This window comes from Agelaius tricolor, unplaced genomic scaffold (genome assembly GCF_023055355.1).
Source record: "Agelaius tricolor isolate 1412-34295 unplaced genomic scaffold, bAgeTri1.0.p SCAF_62, whole genome shotgun sequence".
Classification (NCBI taxonomy): Eukaryota; Metazoa; Chordata; class Aves; order Passeriformes; family Icteridae; genus Agelaius; species Agelaius tricolor.
The window spans coordinates 141,005-163,137 of NW_027269322.1; the positions used below are offsets into that span (position 1 = coordinate 141,005).

At 44.6% G+C, this 22,133-nt stretch overlaps 2 protein-coding genes across 19 annotated transcripts in view; one reads left to right on the forward strand and one right to left on the reverse strand.

The window, feature by feature from the left end:
- BTBD10 (BTB domain containing 10) overlaps positions 1–9,882 on the forward strand; it is a 29,737-nt gene extending 19,855 nt beyond the window's left edge. For all 9 annotated transcript variants that reach the window (XM_071456621.1, XM_071456618.1, XM_071456620.1 and 6 more), the window contains 7 exons: positions 1,388–1,581; positions 2,248–2,533; positions 4,147–4,249; positions 4,977–5,097; positions 6,086–6,283; positions 6,867–6,977; positions 8,819–9,882. In XM_071456621.1, the coding sequence (XP_071312722.1) occupies positions 1,388–1,581; positions 2,248–2,533; positions 4,147–4,249; positions 4,977–5,097; positions 6,086–6,283; positions 6,867–6,977; positions 8,819–9,129 (1,324 nt within the window). In that variant the 3' untranslated portion in view covers positions 9,130–9,882. The remainder of the gene's footprint in view (positions 1–1,387; positions 1,582–2,247; positions 2,534–4,146; positions 4,250–4,976; positions 5,098–6,085; positions 6,284–6,866; positions 6,978–8,818) is intronic.
- A 278-nt stretch (positions 9,883–10,160) lies between these two features.
- BMAL1 (basic helix-loop-helix ARNT like 1) overlaps positions 10,161–22,133 on the reverse strand; it is a 51,130-nt gene continuing 39,157 nt past the window's right edge. For 8 of the 10 annotated variants that reach the window (XM_071456609.1, XM_071456610.1, XM_071456607.1 and 5 more), the window contains 8 exons: positions 20,397–20,643; positions 16,198–16,304; positions 15,708–15,858; positions 15,032–15,120; positions 14,109–14,217; positions 12,324–12,417; positions 11,255–11,357; positions 10,161–10,851 (listed from right to left, as the gene is read on the reverse strand). In XM_071456609.1, coding sequence (XP_071312710.1) covers positions 10,691–10,851; positions 11,255–11,357; positions 12,324–12,417; positions 14,109–14,217; positions 15,032–15,120; positions 15,708–15,858; positions 16,198–16,304; positions 20,397–20,643 — 1,061 coding nt within the window. In that variant the 3' untranslated portion in view covers positions 10,161–10,690. The remainder of the gene's footprint in view (positions 10,852–11,254; positions 11,358–12,323; positions 12,418–14,108; positions 14,218–15,031; positions 15,121–15,707; positions 15,859–16,197; positions 16,305–20,396; positions 20,644–22,133) is intronic. The other 2 variants (XM_071456614.1, XM_071456612.1) reach the window with 1 other exon arrangement.

Genomic DNA, 22,133 nt, shown 5'->3' on the forward strand with positions numbered 1-22,133 from the left:
TTTTTATCATTACTTCTAAGCAACCTAAAAAGAGGACACTGCTCAGTGTGCTTGTCCAGTGAATGCTTTTCTATTGGTTGTGCTTGTCTCAGGCAGGCCATCATTCTTAGCTCTCTCTGTTCTCCTGCAGCATTCCTGCAGTCATGATTTCAGGCCTCTTGCTAGGAGTTATGGGATCTGCAGGCTGCAAGCAAGTGGGGCCTTGAGGTTCCTCCTCTGGGAAATCATGACTCTGCTTTGTCTGGCAGAGCTTGTAGCTGTGCAGGTGTCTCTCTGTGTTATCCTCTGCCTGAGGTTTCAGGAATTTCTTCAGTTAAACCCATAAATAAAGAGTGTTGTCATGCCCACACTTGAAAGGTAAACAGTAAAGATCTGCTTTAGGAATTCTGGTGGGATGCAAGGACACAGACGTGTTTGTGCTGTCCAGACATAAATTTGTCTCTTTTAAAAAGTATAAATAGGAGATAAAAGGATTTTTGGTAAATTCAACAAAAGCTGTTGGATGTTGATTTTTAATTTTTAGATAGTTTTTTGTCCTCCGTTTGGTTGTTGCTGAATAGGGGATGAGTTCGGATGAGTAGGAAAATTCCTTGGGAATTTTCCCAAGTTGTGGGATCTCAAAACTGATTAGTTTTGGTAGTTGGTTTAATAATTGTAAAATGTAATTGATATCTTTAATTGAGTAATGTAACTTAATCACAGTCTAAAACATCTTAAACTATTATATTAAATTTGCTGGTTTGGAACAAATATGCTACTTCTTACTGACAGGCTGGTAGGTTGTGGCTTTGATAGTATAGTTCATGTCTGGGTTGTATGGCTTACTATTGTTCTTTTTAAGAATAAGTGAAAATTTAAAACAGAATGTGCAGGAACAAACTCTTGTCTGGTGTGTCTTGATGTGTCCCCTCATTTAAGACTGACTACCTTTGCAAAGGGCAGGTTGCAGGAGAAGTGTAAATTCAACCTGTGGCCTGAGAGGGTTTTTGCCAAAATAGGTTACATTGGGAAAAAAAAAAAGATCCCTAACTTCTAATTTCATTCTTTGATGAGAGCATTTAATTAAACAGTAAGAATCAAAATGAAATGCTCATTTATATTTGACCTACCCATTCTGAAAGATATTTGTGTGAATGCATCTTCACAGGCAGGCTCAGCTGAGCAGATGCTGTCTCTGTAAATCACAGAGCCGCAAACAGGTAATTCCTGCTGCCCACTTAATGTTCCAAGCAATTGTAAATACAAACATGAGTACAACAAAGAAAATGGAGCTGGATTATCCTAATCTTGGAAACATCTCCATGGAGTGTGAATGCCTTGAAAATTTAGCTGTGTAATGTCTCTGAAACTTTGAAATGCTGAGGTTGTGCCTTATTTCTGCTTTCAGCACCTCATCCCGTGTAGCTAAAGGAATCGACTACACCAAAATGAGCCTGCATGGGGCCAGTGGCGGACACGAGAGATCGAGGGACAGGCGCAGATCCAGTGACAGATCTCGGGACTCGTCCCACGAGAGAGCAGAGTCTCAGCTCACTCCATGCATCAGGAATGTCACTTCACCAACAAGACAGTATCATTCTGGTGTGTGCAGATCTCTGCCATTGCAGGACTAAAATTCTCCAAAACTGAGTACTATTTTGTTAAAGGAATACAATAAAAAGTGTTATTTGTTGATGGCACAACATACAGATTTCTTACATGTGCCCTGAGCTGGGAATACCCTTCTTTGATAGGCTATAACTTTTTTTCCAGTCTGCTGTGTGTATTCCTACATGATGCTCTTAATTAGTTCAAATCACAAGAACAATCTAATTTTTATAGATAATTGACTGAAAACATCCCCTTTACTCTGTAGGGTCCAGGTATTTGGAAATAGAGGAAATAGGGATTTTTCTAAGTGACAAAATATGGTTTGTTTCTTTAAGCTGTGGCACCAACTGTGATGCAATGGCTTCTGTGTCATGTTGAGTTCCTTTTTCAGTACTAGAGTAGTAAATTTTCTTTGTAAAGACTTTTGGGGAGGGTGAGGTGGATTTGATGTCTAGGTGATGCAGACTTTGGAATCTCATAAATGGGCAGTTATTTTTGAAGATTTCTTTAACCAGAGTAGATTTAACCAAAATAATTTGTACTTAACTTCTCAAACGGGTGTGTTTTGTGCCCAGAAGGACACAAGCTACATAGGACTCCTATCAATCTCTAATTTCATTTCTTGTTTTGTCTCCTTCCACCTCATCTCCACCGAAGATCGCGAGAAGGATCACAGTTCATCTCGGCCCAGCAGCCCCCGGCCCCAGAAGACATCCCCCAATGGTTCTGTTGTCAGCATGGGCACCAGCAGCAGGAACAGCAGCCAGTCCAGCTCAGATGGCAGCTGCAAGGCTGGTGGGGAAATGGTGTTTGTGTATGAAAATGGCAAAGAGGGAGCTCGGAATGTCAGAACTTCCGAGCGAGTGACGCTCATCGTCGACAACACCAGATTTGTTGTAGATCCTTCCATCTTCACTGCACAACCTAACACAATGTTGGGCAGGTTTGTATCTCTTTTGGTTTTGGTTTTTTCCTTAGTCCCCAAGTGTTATAGAGAGCTGGATATTTAAACTGTTTGAATAGCTGTTGGACTCACATGGCTGCAGCTGATCTTGCTAATGTTAAATATTACCAGTTTACAAATGTCTTTAAGTAAAAATTGAATGCAAGTTCTCTGGTTTTGGCAGGAAAGCCAAGAGATGTCTATTACCTAGAGATGACAGCTGATAAATAAATTACCATTTCATGATGTTCCCATTTCTTTCTGTCTTCCTGGGCATTGCTTCTCTGTTCAATCTGCCTCACTCTTCCTCATTTTTCAAGCTAGGTGCTTCATAAAACAAAGCGGAACAGCGAGTGTAGACAGTCTCTTTCAAAACAGCAAGGAGGAAAATCTTGAAGGAATTTATTTTGCTTAGTGGGCCTACCCTGACAATGTTCAAGCTCAGCCCATTTATCTTCTGAAATGTCAAATAATCAGTGTAACAGCCCTGAGCCACTCAGCAGAGAGGCTGAATACTCAAAATGATCAACACTTGAATGCAAGTCTGCAATATATTTGTAATGTTTTCTGTAGAAACTATAATGAGCAACATATTTAACATGTTTGCTTGGTGGGAAAAGATTCCATAATTGACTGGCTCAAATTCTGGTTCGTTTTGCATTGTCCAAATGCAGAGGGCACCACTTAAAATCTTGCTTCAAGAAAGAAAAGAAAGGTTTGTCTGTGTCACTTTGGATTTGGCTTTTTCATTAAAATACAGCTATTTCACAGCACACAAGGATATAATCATATTTGAAATACATGTATATAAATCTCCTTGCCACATTACAGGTAATAAATGTGATTACACAATTTCTGCTCTGTTTAAATCACTGCAATGTGGGATAAATAGTACCTTGGATCCCTGTTTTGTGAAAAATTGGGTGAGTCACAGAGAAAGCAAGAAATGCTTCTCTGTCTAAACTGTCAAAAGAAATAAATGGAAGTAAGAATCAATAGAATTAAATAATTGATTTAAAGCACTTGAATATTGTACAATACACGCATACATATAAATATCCAGACAGACTGGAAGTGTATCAGCTGAAAAGAAGCAATGAAATAGTTTCCTTTTCCATGCCCAGCCTCAGAGTAAGTGGTGCCACATAATGCACTGGATTTTTTGTGCATGTGTGATGCTGAGTTATTCTCCCTTTGGGATTGGTTCAAGGAACAAGCTTATTTTATCTTTTGCCAATTGAAAAGTAGGTTAATAAAGATACAGAAATAGTGCTCCAGCACGCAGGTTATTTATAAACCCACTTTCCCTCAATGCCAGTCTGCAGGACAGTAAGCAGGAGCAGCTTGGGAGGTAAAAGTAGCTATAATAAGAATGTACTATTTGCCTTGAGCCTGTATCCTGTTAGGCTGTGATTTTCTAAATATTATTTCTTGTAGAGTGGTCAGAAAAGGCACGTCAGATCATGAGATGAAAAACATAATCCCAACTGAACAGAATGCACTGCTTTTCCCCTGCAGTATCTGTACAATTTCTTGCATTTTATTTTTCTTATTTACAAACAAGAAAACCATAGTGAGGAATTCTAACCCAAATTACTTTCATTCTTGAGCAGGATGTTTGGATCAGGCAGAGAACACAACTTTACACGGCCCAATGAAAAAGGAGAGTATGAAGTTGCTGAAGGAATTGGTTCTACTGTGTTTCGTGCTATTCTGGTGAGTTTTTAGGGGCAAATACTGTTAGGACAAGCACTGTTAAGAAGTAAAACCTCTTGGTTTAACCCAACTTGCATATCTAGATTTTGTGGATGGCATAGATACTGCTCTTTATATTGTTTAGTAGAGGGAGGAAGATGCTTGCTATGAACCCCCTTTTCTTAGACATGAACATGTGACAGTCAAGGAGAGAGAAAGTGGAACTCATAGAAGAAACCAAAAATTACTGCTACCAGCAATCAGTTCACCTTTTCCTGTGCATTCCTGTGCATCACCAAATTCAAGTATATTCTGCCCTTCTAGAGCTGAAATTAGGTGAAACAGAATACTGGAAGTGAACTTCACGCGGCTAACAGGAGTCAAACAAACTTCAGTCTGAGATGGAAATGGCCCCTTATTTAATATCCACACAAGGAAGTAGAGCTGCTGGACTGCTTTGTCAGCAGCCTTGGAATGGGTAGAGCTCAGTGAAATACAGATAAAAGACAGCAAAATTATCAGTATTAATAGTTGTCACTTAAATAACATTTTTAACCAGAACTCACTGCTCTGAATGCAGCTCTGAAAACTGATAAATTTGAGGACAGGAAGATTCACAAAGTTTAACATTTGTTGCTATCTTACATTTTGGGGGCTTTCTGTGTGGAGAAGGCATCATGAATGAAATGATGCAACGTTTCTGTTGGTGGATGTTGTGCATTGTGCTTTTTCTTGGTGCCTCCTGCAGGATTACTACAAGACTGGGGTGATACGCTGTCCTGATGGGATATCTATTCCTGAACTGAGAGAAGCATGTGACTATCTCTGTATCTCCTTTGAGTATAGTACTATAAAATGCAGAGATCTGAGTAAGTACAGAGTTTATCAAAATAATTTGAATTATACAAATTGACTTAAGTGTGTGTGTGTTAATTCTAAATCATGTCCTTTATTGAGATAAGGAAGATGGCTGGCACTACATGAATAAAATCCATCCCTTTTTATCTCTTATGTAATAAAGCCTTAAAAGCAATGGATTTATGTTCTTTGAAAAATGATGTCTGATATTTCAGCATCTGATTCTGTGCCGTGGTCACCCTGTGGAATACTTAGCTCTATGATAGCATTTGCAGTACAGGTACAGTAACATTCAGTGGTACCTTTTTTTGCAGAGGACAGGGAGGATAATTTTTCAGCTCCTTGCTTAGGAGAATGGGGCTGTCTCCCTGGTGGCAGTAGCACAGCTTTGCTGGTGGAGTGGGCTGCTCCAGGATTCCCAGCTCGTGCTGTTCTCTCCAGCTGCCTCAGCCCTGAGCACAGCCCAAGCCTTGGCCTGTGCCTCTGGTTGCTGTGCTCTCCCTGTGTGTGCAGTGCAGGGCCAGCCTGTGGCATTCCTGCTGGGAATGGACCCCAGGGCCTTCCCTGGCAGGGCCCCCCCTGCCCCATGCCCGAGCTCTCTGTCCTTGCAGGGATTTAGCAGCTCCTGCCCTGGGGGCTTTGAGAAGCTTTGTGTTTAAGCTGCTGCTTATGAAACATGGGTTGTGTGCTCTGCTCTCCCAGCAACTGGCTTAAATGATGTTTCTTTTAGGAAAACCAGAGCAGCCTTGCACAATTATCAAATATTTAGCAGTAGTGAAATGCTCAGGAGGTCTCAAAGTGCCCAAAACTATGTTAATATCTGCAGGACAGGCTGGTAAATATTCAAACGAGGTCTGAACCTACATAAGCTCATAGACTAAGTGTCCTTACACCTGTCTGCAGTAATACTACAAGATAAACAGATCTACTCTTTCTTATTGCTGCCTTCATCTCTTTACCAAGCTCTCAAATGTGCCTATGCTTAAAATTTTCTCCTAGGTGCTCTCATGCATGAACTGTCAAATGATGGTGCTCGCAAGCAATTTGAGTTTTACCTGGAAGAAATGATTCTGCCATTAATGGTAGCCAGTGCCCAGAGTGGGGAGAGGGAGTGCCACATTGTTGTGCTGACAGATGATGATGTTGTTGACTGGGATGAAGAGTATCCCCCCCAAATGGGAGAGGAGTATTCACAAAGTAAGTTCATCCTCATTGTTCCCACCAAGCCATGCCATGGTAGAGGTAGCAGTGAATGTACTGATTATAGTTGTTGTACAGAAATAAACCTCTTAGTTTGAGTAGTTCTGCTTAATATTTTGTTTCACAGAAGCATATTATGCTTGTTCTGTTCAAGTGTCATTAAAAAGAGAAGCTAATTTTTATTACTAAGGTATTGTTAGCCAGTGAGGAGGAAGAAAGTGCTCCTTTAGAAAGAGCTTGAGGAGGGAAATGGGTAGGAGTCATGTTTACTGTGGGAGAGCAACTAGAGGTTTTTTTGTGGAAAAAACCAAGTGTTACTATTTTTGGAGTATTACAGTTGTGTGGATGATGAGTTTAAGCACCTGTAAATGGGCTGTATTTCCCTGCAAGATGTGCACCCAACCCATTCCCCAATATCTTCAGCTGTTTTCCTCTGGAGTTCTTGAATTTCTTCTCCTCTTCTGAAATAAAAATACTGGAGTAAAGCAAAAACAGTGGAAAAGATAAACTTTTGTGTTTTAAAGCTAGAAGGTTAATATTTGAATACAGGGATTTTTTTCTCATTAAAATGTATTTTTAGTTATTTACAGCACAAAGTTGTATAGATTCTTCAAATACATTGAAAACAGAGACGTGGCCAAATCAGTTCTGAAGGAAAGGGGGCTCAAGAAGATCCGACTGGGCATCGAAGGTAAGGGGAGCATTGCTTGTGCTCTTCCTTCCTCCCTCTTTGGCCTTCAGGGTCTGCTGCTCTTCTCTACTGTGTGCCTTTCTCTGTGGCTGGAAAATAAGGGGTCAGTGTTGTCTTTCCTGCTGAGGCTGGATGACAGAATGGCCAGAGCTGGAGAACCTGACTGTGGGCTCCAGACCGGTGTCCGAGCTGTGGGCTCTGTGCACACAACTCAGGTGCTTTCTACTGCCTTCATGACTTGCATCCCATGCCCTTTGCCCTTTAGTTTCCACACAAAAGCTTCTCTGTGCTTTGTCTGAGGTAACAAGGCATTTTTACAGCTCTGGATATTGTGTTCTTGGGCTGTATCCTTTCCAGAGTGTGAAATGAAAAATGTCATGTTAAGTGGCAGGCAGACATTTTCTTTCAGGAAGTACAAAACTATCCAGTGGATCAGTGAAGTGCAAAGAAATACTGATCTGAAATAAACATCATGTATGTTAGGAAGCTGCTCTGTAATATCTGACTGAGTAATCTGATTTTTATCATGAATGTAAGAAGTGGGTTTCTTTGCATTACATTTTTCTTCTGATTGCTGACCCAGATATTTTAGAATCCAGCGTTTATAATTAGCAGGATTTCTATCATTCACTCACCGAGTTGTCATAGTTACATTTGTAATTTGCCAAGAAAAAGCAAATGCTTTTAACTGGTGAGCCCTAAAATAACTAATTTCAGCTGAACAAGGTGGGAGCCTTTCAGCTAAACAAGAGCTGGCCCTGCCTGTAATGCTGGCTAATAGCAGATTATTTCTGCTGGCATTTCTTGGTTTGACAAGGAACAGCTGTGGCACCAAACTGTGATGCTGGTGCCCTGCAGTAATGTGCAAAATGGACATTATTGTTGGGGCACAGGGAGAGGTGACTCGAACACAGCACAACCATCTGCACTGGCAGTGCCAGTGGCTGCTGTGCTGTGTCCCAGCAGGGCTGATGGGCTGTGCTCTGTAGGGCTGTGCTCTGTAGGGGCTGTGCTCTGTAGGGGCTGTGCTCTGTAAGGGCTGTGCTCTGTAGGGGCTGTGCTCTGTAAGGGCTGTGCTCTGTAGGGCTGTGCTGATGGGCTGTGCTCTATAGGGCTGTGCTCTGTAGGGCAATGCTGATGTTGCTGTGCTCTGTAGGGCTGTGCTCTGTAGGGGCTGTGCTCTGTAAGGGCTGTGCTCTGTAGGGCTGTGCTCTGTAGGGGCTGTGCTCTGTAAGGGCTGTGCTCTGTAGGGCTGTGCTCTGTAGGGGCTGTGCTCTGTAGGGCTGTGCTCTGTAGGGCTGTGCTCTGTAGGGCTGTGCTCGGTAGGGCTGTGCTGATGGGCTGTGCTCTGTAGGGGCTGTGCTCTGTAGGGGCTGTGCTCTGTAAGGGCTGTGCTCTATAGGGCTGTGCTCTGTAGGGCTGTGCTGATGTTGCTGTGCTCTGCACAGTCAGGGCTGATGTTGCTGTGCTCTGTAGGGGCTGTGCTGATGGGCTGTGCTCTATAAGGGCTGTGCTCTATAGGACTGTGCTCTGTAGGGCTGTGCTCTATAAGGGCTGTGCTCTGTAAGGGCTGTGCTCTGTAGGGGCTGTGCTGATGTTGCTGTGCTCTGCACAGTCAGGGCTGATGTTGCTGTGCTCTATAGGGGCTGTGCTCTGTAGGGCTGTGCTGATGGGCTGTGCTCTGCACAGTCAGGGCTGATGTTGCTGTGCTCTGTACAGTCAGGGCTGGTGTTGCTGTGCTCTGTAGGGGCTGTGCTGATGTTGCTGTGCTCTGTAAGGCAGTGCTGATGCTGTGCTCTGTACAGTCAGGGCTGATGTTGCTGTGCCCCTGCCTTTGCCAGGTTACCCCACGTACAAGGAGAAGGTGAAGAAGCGGCCGGGCGGGCGGCCGGAGGTGATCTACAACTACGTGCAGAGGCCGTTCATCCGCATGTCCTGGGAGAAGGAGGAGGGCAAGAGCCGGCACGTTGACTTCCAGTGCGTGAAGAGCAAATCCATCACCAACCTGGCGGCGGCAGCAGCGGACATCCCGCAGGACCAGCTGGTGGTGATGCACCCCACGCCGCAGGTGGACGAGCTGGACATCCTGCCTATGCACCCGGCCCCCAGCAGCAGCGAGCCCGAGGCCGAGGGCCAGAACCCCCCGCTCTGAGCGCGCTGCCCCACCGCACGCATGCTCCTGCAGTGACTGCACCCAGCCCATCCCGCACTGCAACGCCAGTTTTCCATTGTGTCCCGGTGTTTAGGAGACTGCAGCAGGGACCTGGCACGGCCCCAGGGCATGCCTGGTGGCTCGGGGAGGAGCGCAGCCGGCGCTGGGCTCGGTGCCGTTCGTGTCTGTGTTTACCGTAGGTTTGTGACGTTGGTGACCATGAGCTGGCCTGGCCCCACTCCGCGGCCCCGCGGCCCCGCCGTGGCACGGCCTTAGGAAGCAGAGTGGGAATTGATAGTAGCACTTTACAAATGGTTGAGAAGTGGAATTTGAAGCCATTTTTTATAAATGTATTGCACAATACTAACAAAGTGCTTCTATCAAAGGTGTTAACTGTACATAGTTTTGCTCTGAATAGATTGACCCTTTTGAAGTTATTGTATATGGTTGAGCACAAAACTACTTACTCTTGGGTTTTTGGATTGAGGACGTGATTCAATGACCCACGTAACATCTTGTTCAAGTTCTTTAGTGAATTTTTTCACTTGTTTGCAGCGTGAGCCATGTTCAAAAATTGTGAACAACGGACAGGGGCTTTATCTTAAATTTTGCCTTACCTTAAGCTGTTCACAAATATTTATTTAATACATTTTTCATAAGTGTCATGAAATAGGAAAATGCAAATGGTTCATTCTTCATTTATTAATGATTGTAAACAAGTTTTTCATGCAAATAAAGTTTCCATTATTTTAATGGGCTTGAATTATCTGTCAATTATGAATTTTGCAAGTAGTTGCTTTTCTTTCCTCGGGGGAAGGATGTTTAAGTGAAAAACAAGTGTTTCTTAAAGATAATCAGCCCATTTCAATGCACCTGCCTGTTGTGCTTTTCTCAGGGTTAACATGGATCTAGGAGTAAGTAACAAGAGCTTCTCTGGGAATATTGTCATGACAAAGGAATGTAAGTGTAGGTAAGGCACTGGCTTTCCTCCCTTTTCTCCCAAGGCTAAAGAAATGATAAATACCAAGTGCTTCTAGCATGCACCTTCAGCAGGGTTTTATCAAATTTATTTATCAAAGTAAATACTCCATCTTAGAACAAGGGAAACATTTATTTTAAAAATATTTAACTGTCTAATACATTACACTTTAACAATATTTATAGTAAAGGATTCTTACAAGAAAGAATAAACGGCTTTATGGTACAATTAGTATAAGAAATATCCACATGGGGACTGTTTTGCAGTGTAAAAACACACCATACATCTGAAATGGTCATTTGCATATAAAAGCTACCACTGATGCCAGTGAGTTGCACAGTGATTTAAAAAAAATTTCAAACAACAGAATCCAAAATATACAAGTATTGCAAGCTATACACAGCTAACCAAATCAACACAGAACACTGTAGCAGGTTATTCCACTTTGTCTGAAGTTACACATGGTAGGATGAGTTGCATTCTGACGCAGCTTTTATGAAGTTCCCACATAAAAGCCTCTCAGTCCCACGGGTTTCACAGAGTGCAGAGCCCCACCAGTGAATGCACTTGGCTGCTGGCTCCTCACAGGGGCCAGGGCAGGTCGCTGAAGTCCACGGGGCCGCCGAGCCCCGCGTCGGCCTCCAGCAGGCTCATGATGACCGCCATGGCCGCCTCGTCGTTGCTGGGGCTGCTGGAGCCCTGCTCCGTGTCGATCATGTCCATGCCGATGTGGGAGTTCTCCCCTGCAGGGACACAGCACAGCCAGCGCCTCAGGGGCTGCCCCCTCCCTGCACTGCTGCTCTGGGGCACAGCCAGGGCCTTGGGGACAGCCCTGGGAGCTGGGTCACTCCCCAGCGAGGGCCACCACGGCTCACAGGGACAGCCTGAGTGCCCGAGTGCGCCCACAGCGCTGCAGCAGCAGCTGAGCTGCTTCACGCTGACTCAGGAAAAGAGGCTTCCAAGCACTGCCTAAGGACATTTCAGTATGAAGGTACAAAACACCTGCTGCCAGGTGCCTCCTGGGGCACACAGTGCTCGGCTGTGGGCTTTGTGCTTCAGCAGGTAAAAGCAAGTTACTGCTAAAAGCAACCAATGTCCATGTGTATTCAGCTGGCACTGAGGGTGTTCGTGAGTGACTTCACTTACCCAGGATAGAGGAGTTGTCGGAATATGGGTACCCAGAATTATCCTGGATTTGCCCGGACAGCAGCCCAGCTGAAGAAATGTCTGGAGTGCCACCATTCAAGATCTTGAAAGACAAAACAGAAGCTCTAAAGCAGCATGAAATGGTGCATTAAGTCTTAAACTGTCCTATACTGGAATTTTTAATATAGGGTAGATGGACTTCCCAAAATAACCCTGTGGTTTATAATAAACAATCTTCTAAACAAGGAGAAATATCAAGGGGGTGCTGAAAACGCCCCAGCCCTCCACCTGCATTTTCCTTTATGTCATGCCAGCAGCCCCTATTCTGTGGGCATGTTGAGCACTGTAGGGCAGAAGAAGAAAGAATAACTATTACCAGAATTGTAACTCTGTTCCAACCTGGAGCTTTATTTCAGTAACAAAGAGAGCTGGGAATAGACAGAAATATTTACTGTCTGTTCCAGTACAAGCAATTCTTACAAGCAAGTCATCATTTCTGAGAAAAAAAAGGTTAAGTAAGTCTGAAGCAGTGCATAAGGATCTGGATATGCTTTGGATAAGACTTCTACAAGCGTTTAGAGATTGCTTGAGTAGCACTCAGGTGCCATTACCAGCATTGAGCCACCTGAACTCTTGTCCTGGCTGCTTCCAGCAATCTCAGAGCAAGGCAGGTGCACGGTGTTGACTTAAAAATACCCTCTGAGTGCCCAGGCAAGCACTGAGCTGTGCTGGTTTGTGCTCAGTGGTGGCATTCCTCGGGCACAGCCAGTGCTGCAGTGCCAGCAGTGCCAGCCTTCACCAGCACGGGGTGTCAGAGAGTTTCTGGAGGCTGGAGAGAGGAGCAGAGCTGTTCCTTGCAGCTCTGCTGCAAACATCCAACCTACAGGGCAGGTGTCAAACACTGCTGGAGTTTGGGACACACTGCTGGCTGCCCCTCAGAACAGGGGCTGTGACCCCTCAGTGCTGTGGCTGGGCCCCTTTTCCAGCCCAGCAGGCAGGAGCTGTTCCCTGAGCACAGTCCCACATTCCCTGCCCTGACTGGCCCAGCCTGGGGGAAGCTCCTTCTCACCTTCTTCCCTCCTGGCGAGGACGTGTCGGGCGGGGGGGTGCTGGTGATGTTCAGGGGACTTGAGCCACAGCTGGAAGGTGATGATCCTCTTATCCTAAAACGTGCATAAAACGGGGCATGCATTTTACAAGCGACTCAGAGACCTGGAGCTTAAAGTACTGACTTCAGTATCAGGTGCCATAAGGTGCTAAAAGCTTGAGCCTTATTTTTGTCATCTCCCTTTTTTGTGTTCCGCACGCCAGCAGGAGCGGCAATGCTGTTATCTGCAGCCAGACCAACAGTCCTGTGTAAATCCAGCCTGCTTGATCTGCAAGCTTTACCTCCTCCCTGTTTTTTTCCTGGCCAGCTTTCACAGAGTCCGAAGGAAAAGATCCTGGCTGCTAAGGAAAGCCTCGTTTTTGAGTATTTTACTTCAATTTCCACCAGCTAAGAGTTCCAGCTGCCTCAGTCAGAGTAACCCAGACTCCTCCAGTGAGCTCCTGCTCCAGAAGTCCATTGGACACTGGATTGTTTGTAACTGCTCAAAGCCACATTGTTCACTTCCATTTTCCATAGCCTGATCAAACATCGTTAATAATGAATAATGTATTGACTGTAGCACCAACGAATCTCCAGACTAAAGGGAGGAGGGGTAGTTACAGAGAAAAGCAATGGAAATGGGATTCTTCTCCTTGGCAGAGTTCCCCTGGGAAAGCTGAACAGAAGGCAGCTTTGGAAAATAGTAACAGCTGCTGAAAAAGGACTGGAACTAACCCAGGGTCCGAACTGAAATGCAAACATGGGTGGTAACCGCACTACTACACTCACTTGGGCTAATCAAATGTTTCACAGCTACTAAAAGGGATGGTTTTAAAGCTTCAAAGTCATGATTCAGCCATGTTTTTCTTTTTTCCTATTCCTACAGAGAGGAATGCAGCCTCAGGCATAGGTCTGCAGCTGCCTCAAGTGAGGACAGAGGGAGTCTCCTGCCTGCAGCAGGAACAAAACTGTGGGAAACAGATTGAATGTGTTCCTGGACTGCAGCTCAGCCTGGTTAAATTGCTGCCACTGAACACCTGCTGGGTGAGACCCCTTTTAGAGGAAAGGAAACAGTTCCCAAGAGGAAATCAGTGAGGAACAGGGATTTTTAGCCAACAGAAATGATGTGGTACCCCCTGAAAGCAGCTGCTCACACAGGTGAGAACACGAGAAGCAGCTGTGGATCCCCACAGCGCCTCAGTGACCCTGGGCTTGACCCAGCCCCACATCCTGACTGCCATGGGAAGGCCCCAGCACTGTGTCCTTGCCCCAGGAGTGCAGGGGAACTGCAGAGCTCATCATGCACATCTAACAACCCCAAAAGCATCTGAGCAAATGGACTGCATGAAAACAAACATTGCTGTTTTGGCACACAGTCAATAGCTTTGGCATTTGGAGGCTGTGCCACTCACAGCCTCAAGTCACTGGGAAAAGAGCAGTCTGGAATGGATTTGTTTCTAGGTAGCTGCTCTTTTTAACTCCTGTTTCTGGTAAACAGGCCATCATCATCACCACTGCAAAGACATGCCAGTAGTGAAATCAGAAATCAGTCTCTTGCAGCAGGAAGCTGAAGGCTGTAACTCTTCATGCTTTCCCTGTGGGCTGGCTGCCTCAGGGAGGCTGAACAGGAATCTGTAGTGTCTCAGTAAGGCTAGATCGTTCCTTATTCAGCTTGAATAAATTGTTCTTCCAGAGGAAATTAAGGAAGTCTAACTCCTCTTAAAGAACAGGAATAAAAGAACTCAACTCCACACCATTTTCTCTCACCTGTGAATCTCCATGATTTCTTCAGCAATCATCCTCCCTATTTTCCCTGCCCCAGCTCTTGTTCCACCTGGAATTCCAGGCACAGTGGGATGGGTCCTTTTGGGGCCACCTGAAATGAGCAGAAATGTTAAGGTCAGAGAAAAGCTTGCAAACTTTCTCCACAGGGCAACTGTGTTTAGGCTTTGAGTGGCTGCAGGACCTTCTGAACAGGATTTATTGACAGTTCCACCAACTGCTGAGTGCCTTCAAATGGATGAAAAGCTCTGGCTTGCACTGAGCTGTGCTGGGTCTCAGATGTCCCTCTGTGCCAGCAGGGACAGGACAGGCCCCAACTCTTTCAGAATCTGGCTTTTCTCTTTCAGAACTGAGCATCTGGTGTCCAGAGCTGGTACAGCATGGCCTTGTCAGACCCTGTGCTAAACAGGCCCTTCTCCAAACATGTTTGTTCTCTGCTTTGTGTGAAGAACTTGCCAGTGCATACTCCACTCAATATGAGATAAACCCAAGGGAGCTGATGACTGCAGGTGACTGCAGGAATGTAAAAGTGAAGGGGAAAATGAGGTGTAGCAGTTAGGAGCTGTTTCTGTAATGTGATTTCACACTTGAACAGCACTTGGGAGGTTGGAAAGAACACCTCCACTTGGGAGGAGCACCTGCAAAGAGCCTGATATACTCCAAGCAGAGAAAAGCCCCCAGTGAGAGGGCAGGAAAGGCCTCAGCATTGCTTACCCAGAATGGATAATGCTTCTGGAATTGCAGATTTACCAACAGCCACCCTCAGCAGGTGTGGCTCAGACCCAAAGCTAAAGCTCATTTTCCTTAGGATATGAACAAATTTCAGTGCAGGAGGGCAGCATGAGTGTGCAAGCAGGATGAGCTGCTGCCCAGGCAGGAGAGGCAGGGATGGCTGGGGCTGGAGTTACCTTCTCCAGCCTGGAGCACGCTGTCCATGCTGTGTGGGGACGCCGCCAGCTGCGGAAACGCCGCGTCCCCGCTCTCCAGGACCGTGGTGCTGTGGAGGGCAAGGATGAGAAAAATCAGGGAGAGAAAACCCTACAGAGGGAGAAAAGCCTCCCAGTGACTACAACCCAGGTCATGCAGCCATAGTTTCAGCATGGAATGCTTCAGGGTTTCAGCAGTGTCACCTCTGAGACTGACACCGGGGCTGGATAAACAACAGGGACCAACCACCCTGTTCCACCTCCAAGTGTGCAGTGCCAGACCCCAACAGCCTCTCTCAGCACAGAACTCCTCTGCAGGAATTATTCTGCAGAGAAGTCACCTCAAGAGAAAGGAAAAGAGGGGGGAAACACCTGCCAAAGCAAAGAAATGCATGCCCCTTAAGTTCCTACAAAGACCAAATCCCAGCTTTTCCCAAAGAAAGAACATATTTCTATTTTCTGCAAGCTTCAACGACCAGAAATTAAATTACTGCAATTTTTAAACTAAACCTGGGGTTGTTTTAACTCCCTGGGGTGTTGTCTGGAGAAGACAGCTATTGCCATACAGAAGGTGTGCACATATTTAGGTCAAATCTCATACGAGAAAAGGGCAAAGCAATGGGCATTCCCAGGCACCTGCTGGGGGAAAAGCACTTACGAAACCACTGTGTTTGTGGAGACAATGTATTCTACTTCTTTGGTCCAAGGGTTCATGAAACTGAACCAGCGACTCCGCAACGTAATAAAAGAGCCATCTTTTATTTTAAACTTGTAGCAGTTAGTTGTAATTTTTTCTCTTGTCTGCAAAACTGAAGACAGGCAGAAAGCAAGTCATTAGTGTCAAGCAGGCACCACAACATAAATAGAGCCCTTCTCTATTAACCCAGTTAATTCCTCCCCACATCCCTCAAGAAAAATGCTATTCCTCCCTCATCCCCCTCACCCATCCTGAAGCTCAAATATTCCCTACAAATCCATGCAAGTCTGAGGTAATCACAGTGTTTGGCACACACAGCACAATGCTCTTGACTAAAGCATTTGCAAACAGCAATACCCAAATCTTTTCAAGAATTTGGTTTCCTTAATACACAACAACTGTTCCCAATATTTTGAACAAAATTTCTTTCCTGAATTATTAAGAGCCATACCTTGTCTGTGACATTCTGCAAGATGTGCTATATCATCTTGATGGAAATATTCATAACACGAAGTACCTAGAAGTTCCTGGGGTAAGTATGCCAGGATGGCTGTTGCCCTGGGGAAGGGAAGTAGAGGAAGAAAATGAAAAAAAAAAAAAAAAAAAATCTTTTCAAGTTGAAGTATTAGTCAGAGATTCCTAAAGCTCACACTGAGGCTGGGAAAGGCTCAAGTAATGCAGAAAGGAATTTTCAGCTTAGAAGGAAAAAAAAATCCTTAATACTATTTTTAATTCTCAGGTAATTAAAAAAGTACCTAACACCCAGAGCCCTCAGGTATTACATTTGACCTACCATCACCAGAGGGGATGTAAGTCTTTCTAAATAGCTTTGAAGATTTGCTGTAATTTTGGGAATTTAAGCCTGAAAAAAGCTGCCTTGTAGCAGCCACAAGGCAACACAAAGCTTTCTGCACAAAGTGCCCCTGCACAACAGTATCCAAGGCTTGGAGAACTCCAGGGTGGGACAGAACAACACCACACCAAACTTGACTTGGATTTTGTACATTTCTTAGAGGAAAATTCTTAGAATTCTTTAGAAGAATTCTCTAGAAGAATTTTCTTAGAAAAAAAAAATCTGTGTTTCTTGGAAGAAAATTACTGAGGGAGAAGTGAAGATTCCTTGAAGAAGCTGAAATAAGTGTCACAATTCCAAACCATTCCAATTCAAATTAAACATGAAGAGCAATAAGGAACAAACCCAGGCAGATTAACATCTCGTCTGCAATCTCAAAAAAGCCCAAATGAAACAATATAAAATGCAGAAATTAGTACACACTAACAATTATGAATAAGAACAGAGGGAAAAAAGCTGAAGCACCAAATCCATAGTATTTCAATGTGGGGCATTTTTGTATGTTCCCAACCAAACACAAGAGATTTCAGCACCGGTTGAGGACACCTCAAGCCCTCCTTGACAGGGAGACCAACACCCTCAGCCTTGGAGAAGGAAACAAGAATTCAAACTGACTTCTGCAGGGTGAGCCTCATGCCTGGCCACTTAAAACTCCAAGGAATCATCAAAGCAATCTCTGAGAGAATCACAAAGCAGCAAAACCAAGCCTGTCTTTAAAATGGAAGAACTGGGAAGCCAATCAAGCTCATTCCAGTATATTTCCAGGAACTTTAATAACCAAGGCTTTCAGCAGCACTGCTGTGGTGGGACACCCCACACAGAGGGGGAACAACCAGCATGAGCAGCTACAGGGAATTTGTCAAGCCTTTTCTTTTCACAGCAGGTGCTGTGGAAAGGAGAATCTGCACCAAATTACAGCCACCAACAGACTGGGTGCATTCAGTATCTGACCATGTTCTATGATGCAAGGAAGGAAATTGTTTGTGTCCTTCTGGAATTTCATCCTGTATTTACTTTTCTCCTCAGCTTGCTTCTCCCACTTAACAAGGCAGCTCTGAATCCTGAAGCTGTATCTGATGACATCTGCATAGATAATAAACTTAATTTTACTCTCAAATTCAGCATGCAGACCCATCAGAAGTCCTGAATAAGTAAGAGGAGAGATGATTCTCTTTAAAACTCTGCTCAGTGTAGCTGCCATTCCAACAGAGAATTGTTCAGCAGCTCCCTGGCTGAGGCAGCCCAGCTAATTGGTACCTAATCCATTGCTGTGCTTCCCCGGGGACCATGAAATCCATGGAGACAGAAAAGGTCACAGGGAGTTTAGGAAGTGTTTCTTCCTTGAGTTCCTTGGACAGATGATAAATGAACAGTGCAAGTCTATATGAACAAAACAACCTGACTTGGAAATAAATTGTTTTCAACTTTTATAGGTGCCGAAATATTCTCCAGGAAAAGCAAGGATCATTGGATGTCAGCTTCAGGCCTACAGATGAGGCTTTCTTCTAAATAAATTCCCTTTCAAAGAGTTCTTTGAAGTAGCATAGACATCCCAAGGATGTAAACAACAGCTGGAAAGCAATTCAGTAAAAGCATATGTGCTTAAATCCAATGGGTCAATATTTTCTGAGTCTCATTATTTTAAAAATGACTTCAAACTACACATGAGGGGAATAAGCCTGATCTTTTGAAAATAAAACTTGTCATAAACAAGACAGAATGGCATTTTCTGAGCAACAGGAAGCTCTGAATGCTCCCACAGCTCCCAGAGTGAGCACCAGCTCTGAGCACTCAGGAGTTGGTATTTTCATAAGCTTTCTAACAAATAAAAAAATCCCAAACAGCCCAACCTAACCAAAACCCACAAACCCAACCACTCCAAAACAGATAAATAATATAAAAAAATAAATATTCTCTGCACTTGAATTCCTCCCATGACTATCCTCTGCTTCCTCTCAAAGGGCACTAAAGATCAGCTGAGTCTCCCCTGAACCCAATTCCAGCAGGCAGATTCTGTCAGAGTTTGGAGTTTGGGCTTTTCTGTGTCTCAAGCAGCTGAGGCAAAGCCACAGGGAAACTGGAGCAGGCTCATCTGGGCAGTCTCAATCCCTCTTGACAAGGAAGGCAACCAAGCATCCCTCTCCAACCAACCCAGCATAACCTCTCCATTAACATCCTTCAACCTCCTACTTTTCCCTCCACCATCCAGTAATTTTCAAGGAAGATTCAGGTCATATGTACCTGCTACTGAAGAAAATTCAAGGCCTTTCTTTTGGAAAAGGAAAGAATTACCCTTTTAGATAATAAATTGATGTTTGAAAGCAGATACCACATGGGCACAAGTTCTCAAACCGTTTCCAGGAGATAACCCTTATGAAAAGCTTTCCTTCTTACAAACACAAAGGGTCCCAGAGAGAAGCATTAATCCAGCAGAATGTGTCCTAGTAAACAGTTATGTAAGTGTACATGCTAGCAAAGCCTAACCCAGCTCTGCAGCCTCTCAACAGCCTGGTGTTTGCAAGAGGTTTCATGTAACAGAGCAATTAGGGTCCAGTTTCAAACCATTTTCTTCTGAAGATTACACACATACAGAATACATACCCCCCTAATGAATTGGCAGAAAAGATCCTGGCGTTATTCTGCCACATTTTTGGAAGTTTGGGGGATTTTTTAAAAAATTTCATCAGCCACGCTGAATTAATGCATAGTAACAGCTCTGAGCTCCACCTCAAAGCCAACCCAGTAAAAAAAGCTCAAAAGGGCAGCAATTCCTTTTCCCAATAGTATTCATGTGAAATACAAAGCTGTGTTTCGTGTCAGGTACATGCAGGCAATGTGTGTATTTGTGATTGTGATATGTGTGGAAACCGACTGTAGGAGTTATAAAGATGAATCCTAATAATAACTGAGAAAGTAAAGCATGGAAGAAGGCCTCTGAACCTATCCTTTGTTCACAATTAACCTTAGTTGATTTAGGAGCATTGAATTAAAGTATTAAGAATGTTGCTCTTTGCTTGTAGTTAAGTCTTAAAGAGTTCTGCAATAACAACCTTTTGAAGTTTAATTTTAGAATATTGCTTGTATCCTTGTAACTATAGCTTTGGAATATATATAAAGAAAATATGCTTATCTCAGGCCTTAACAAAACAGAGAAAAGCAGCTTGACAAAGGAAGATGAAGATCATCTCAAGGATTAATAGTTTCGATCAAGGGAAGCTGGACATCACTGTTATGAGATCTATAGTCCTTGCAATTAAAAGGTGGACCCACATCTGGGGAGCTGGACTCCACCAGATGGGATTCATCTTTCTTCTTTCAGAAACTAGACCAGCACCATCTGGGATACTCCTTTCTGGGATACATCCTGAGAGAAACTAAATCACAATAGTGTATAGAATTGTGACGTAAAAATTGGGAATAGAAACTGCTGATGAGTAAAAATTGGGAATAGAAACTGCTGAGAAAGCTGATGAGTACCCCTACAAATACCTGTAAGCCTCAACTATCAGTGTGCAGTTGGAGGGAACACTTCCCCCACTGTACCCAGCGCTGTATTGCTCATACTTGACCATCCTAATTAATAAATTGATTGCTGCTTGAATATTGGCCTAGTCAAGCTTCTTTTTTATAACAACAGTAACAGCTCTGAGCTTCATCTGAAAGCCAACCCAGTAATAAAAGCTCAAAAGGGCAGCAACTCCTTTTCCCAACGGTATCCACACAGTGCTGCCAGGCAAGCTGAGGCTGAGGCGGCGCTGGCAGGGAGCTGGGGTGGAAGCTGTTAGGGGGATCCTCACCTCTGATCTACAAAGACGAACTTGCCGTCGATGGCGTGCCGGGACACGTACTCGGTGGGCTTCACCCGGATCTCGCCGTTGGCCGGCTGCGGCACCACGTGGGGATGGAGCCTCCCGATGGCAACAAGGCAGCTCAGGTTACAGCCCTCGTTATCGGGCTCGTTATCTTCATCCAGGCCCATCTTTGTTGGAGGCCAGCTTTTTAAGTAGCCTGTGCTATGAATAGTGCAAAAGCTTTTGCGGTCTGCTGTGAAAAGAAAACAAACAAAAAACAAACCAAAAAACAAACAAACAAACAAAAAAAACCAAAAAAACAAACCAACAAAACCCAAGAAAGCAGTTAGGTCGTGGGTACAGCTTTGGAGAACTTCAACTCAATTCTGCTAATAATGCACCTCCTCTCTCATGCAGGAAATGTGGGATACTCTTCTCTAAGGCGGGGTTGGGGGTGTTCAGCCTGGAGCAAAGGAGGCTCAGGGGTGACTTTATCACTGTCTAGAACTGCCTGACAGGAGGGTGCAGCCAGGTGGGGATCAGCCTCTCCTCCCGGGCAGCCGTGACAGGATGAGAGGACACGGCCTCAAGCTGCATCAGGGGAGGTTCAGGTTGGACATCAGCAGGAATTGCTGCACAGAAAGGATTGTCCAGCATTGGAAGGGGCTGCCCAGGGAGGTGCTGGAGTCCCCATCCCTGGAGGTGCTCAAGGAGTGACAGAGCACTCGGTGCCACAGCCTGGCTGACAGGGGGATGTTTGCTCAAAGGCCGGGACTCAATGATCTTGGAAACCTTTTCCAACCTTAACGACTCTGTGATTCCAAGGGCTTTTTCAGCACTCCTGCTGAAATGCAGCTAATCTGAGATAATCCAATAAACAATTTATCTTGGCAAAACCACTGTTTAGGAGAAACATCACATAGTTCAGATCAAGGTTGCTTTTGGTAATTTTGAGCAGAAATTGCATCACATTTCATTATTTCAGCAAAAGAGGCAAATAACCCAAAGGAACGTATGAAGAAATTAGTAGATTAATAAATAAGATGCCTCTTTCATCTTAACCTGAGGCTCCTACAAACCCCATGTTTGGCAGAACATACTCTCTCTGGGGTATGTGGGGCACACAGGGGTGATGAAGATTTGCAATGGCCAGTAAAAGTCAGTATCCAAAAGAATTCCCATTCCTCAGCACTGAGCAGGCCTGAAAACTCCAAGGAAGATGACTCTCATAGGTGGAGTAAAAGGCCTATGCCAACTACTCAAACCTCAGCAGAGAGCACAAAAGCAGGATCCAAGGCTGAGGCTGAGGCTGAACCTCACAGGGAGTTGGGGCAGCTGCCACAGCCAAAGAATGCACCAAAATTGCCTCTGCTCTCTTGCTGTTTGTCTTTTCACTTTAACTAAACCAAATGTATCATTCACAGTACTCAAAGAAGAAACCTTCACATTTGGGCTAAATATATATTCCAACATGCTTAGAATAATAGGCTGCAGAGGAGAAAATATTACCAACACTGCTAATGCTAAAAGGTGCAGAAACACCACGTTTCCAGTACTCACAATGTACCAAACCCACAGATGAACTTAGAATTACACTCATTTTTTGAGGTGGATATCCATCCACACATCCCTGGGCAGAGAACAAGGAACAGCTCCCCTTTACTGGAGACATTGGCCAGGTGGTCCAGAGTGAATGTGATCTGACCAGTGTCTGGAGATGATGCAATAATCCCCCAGAGCTGC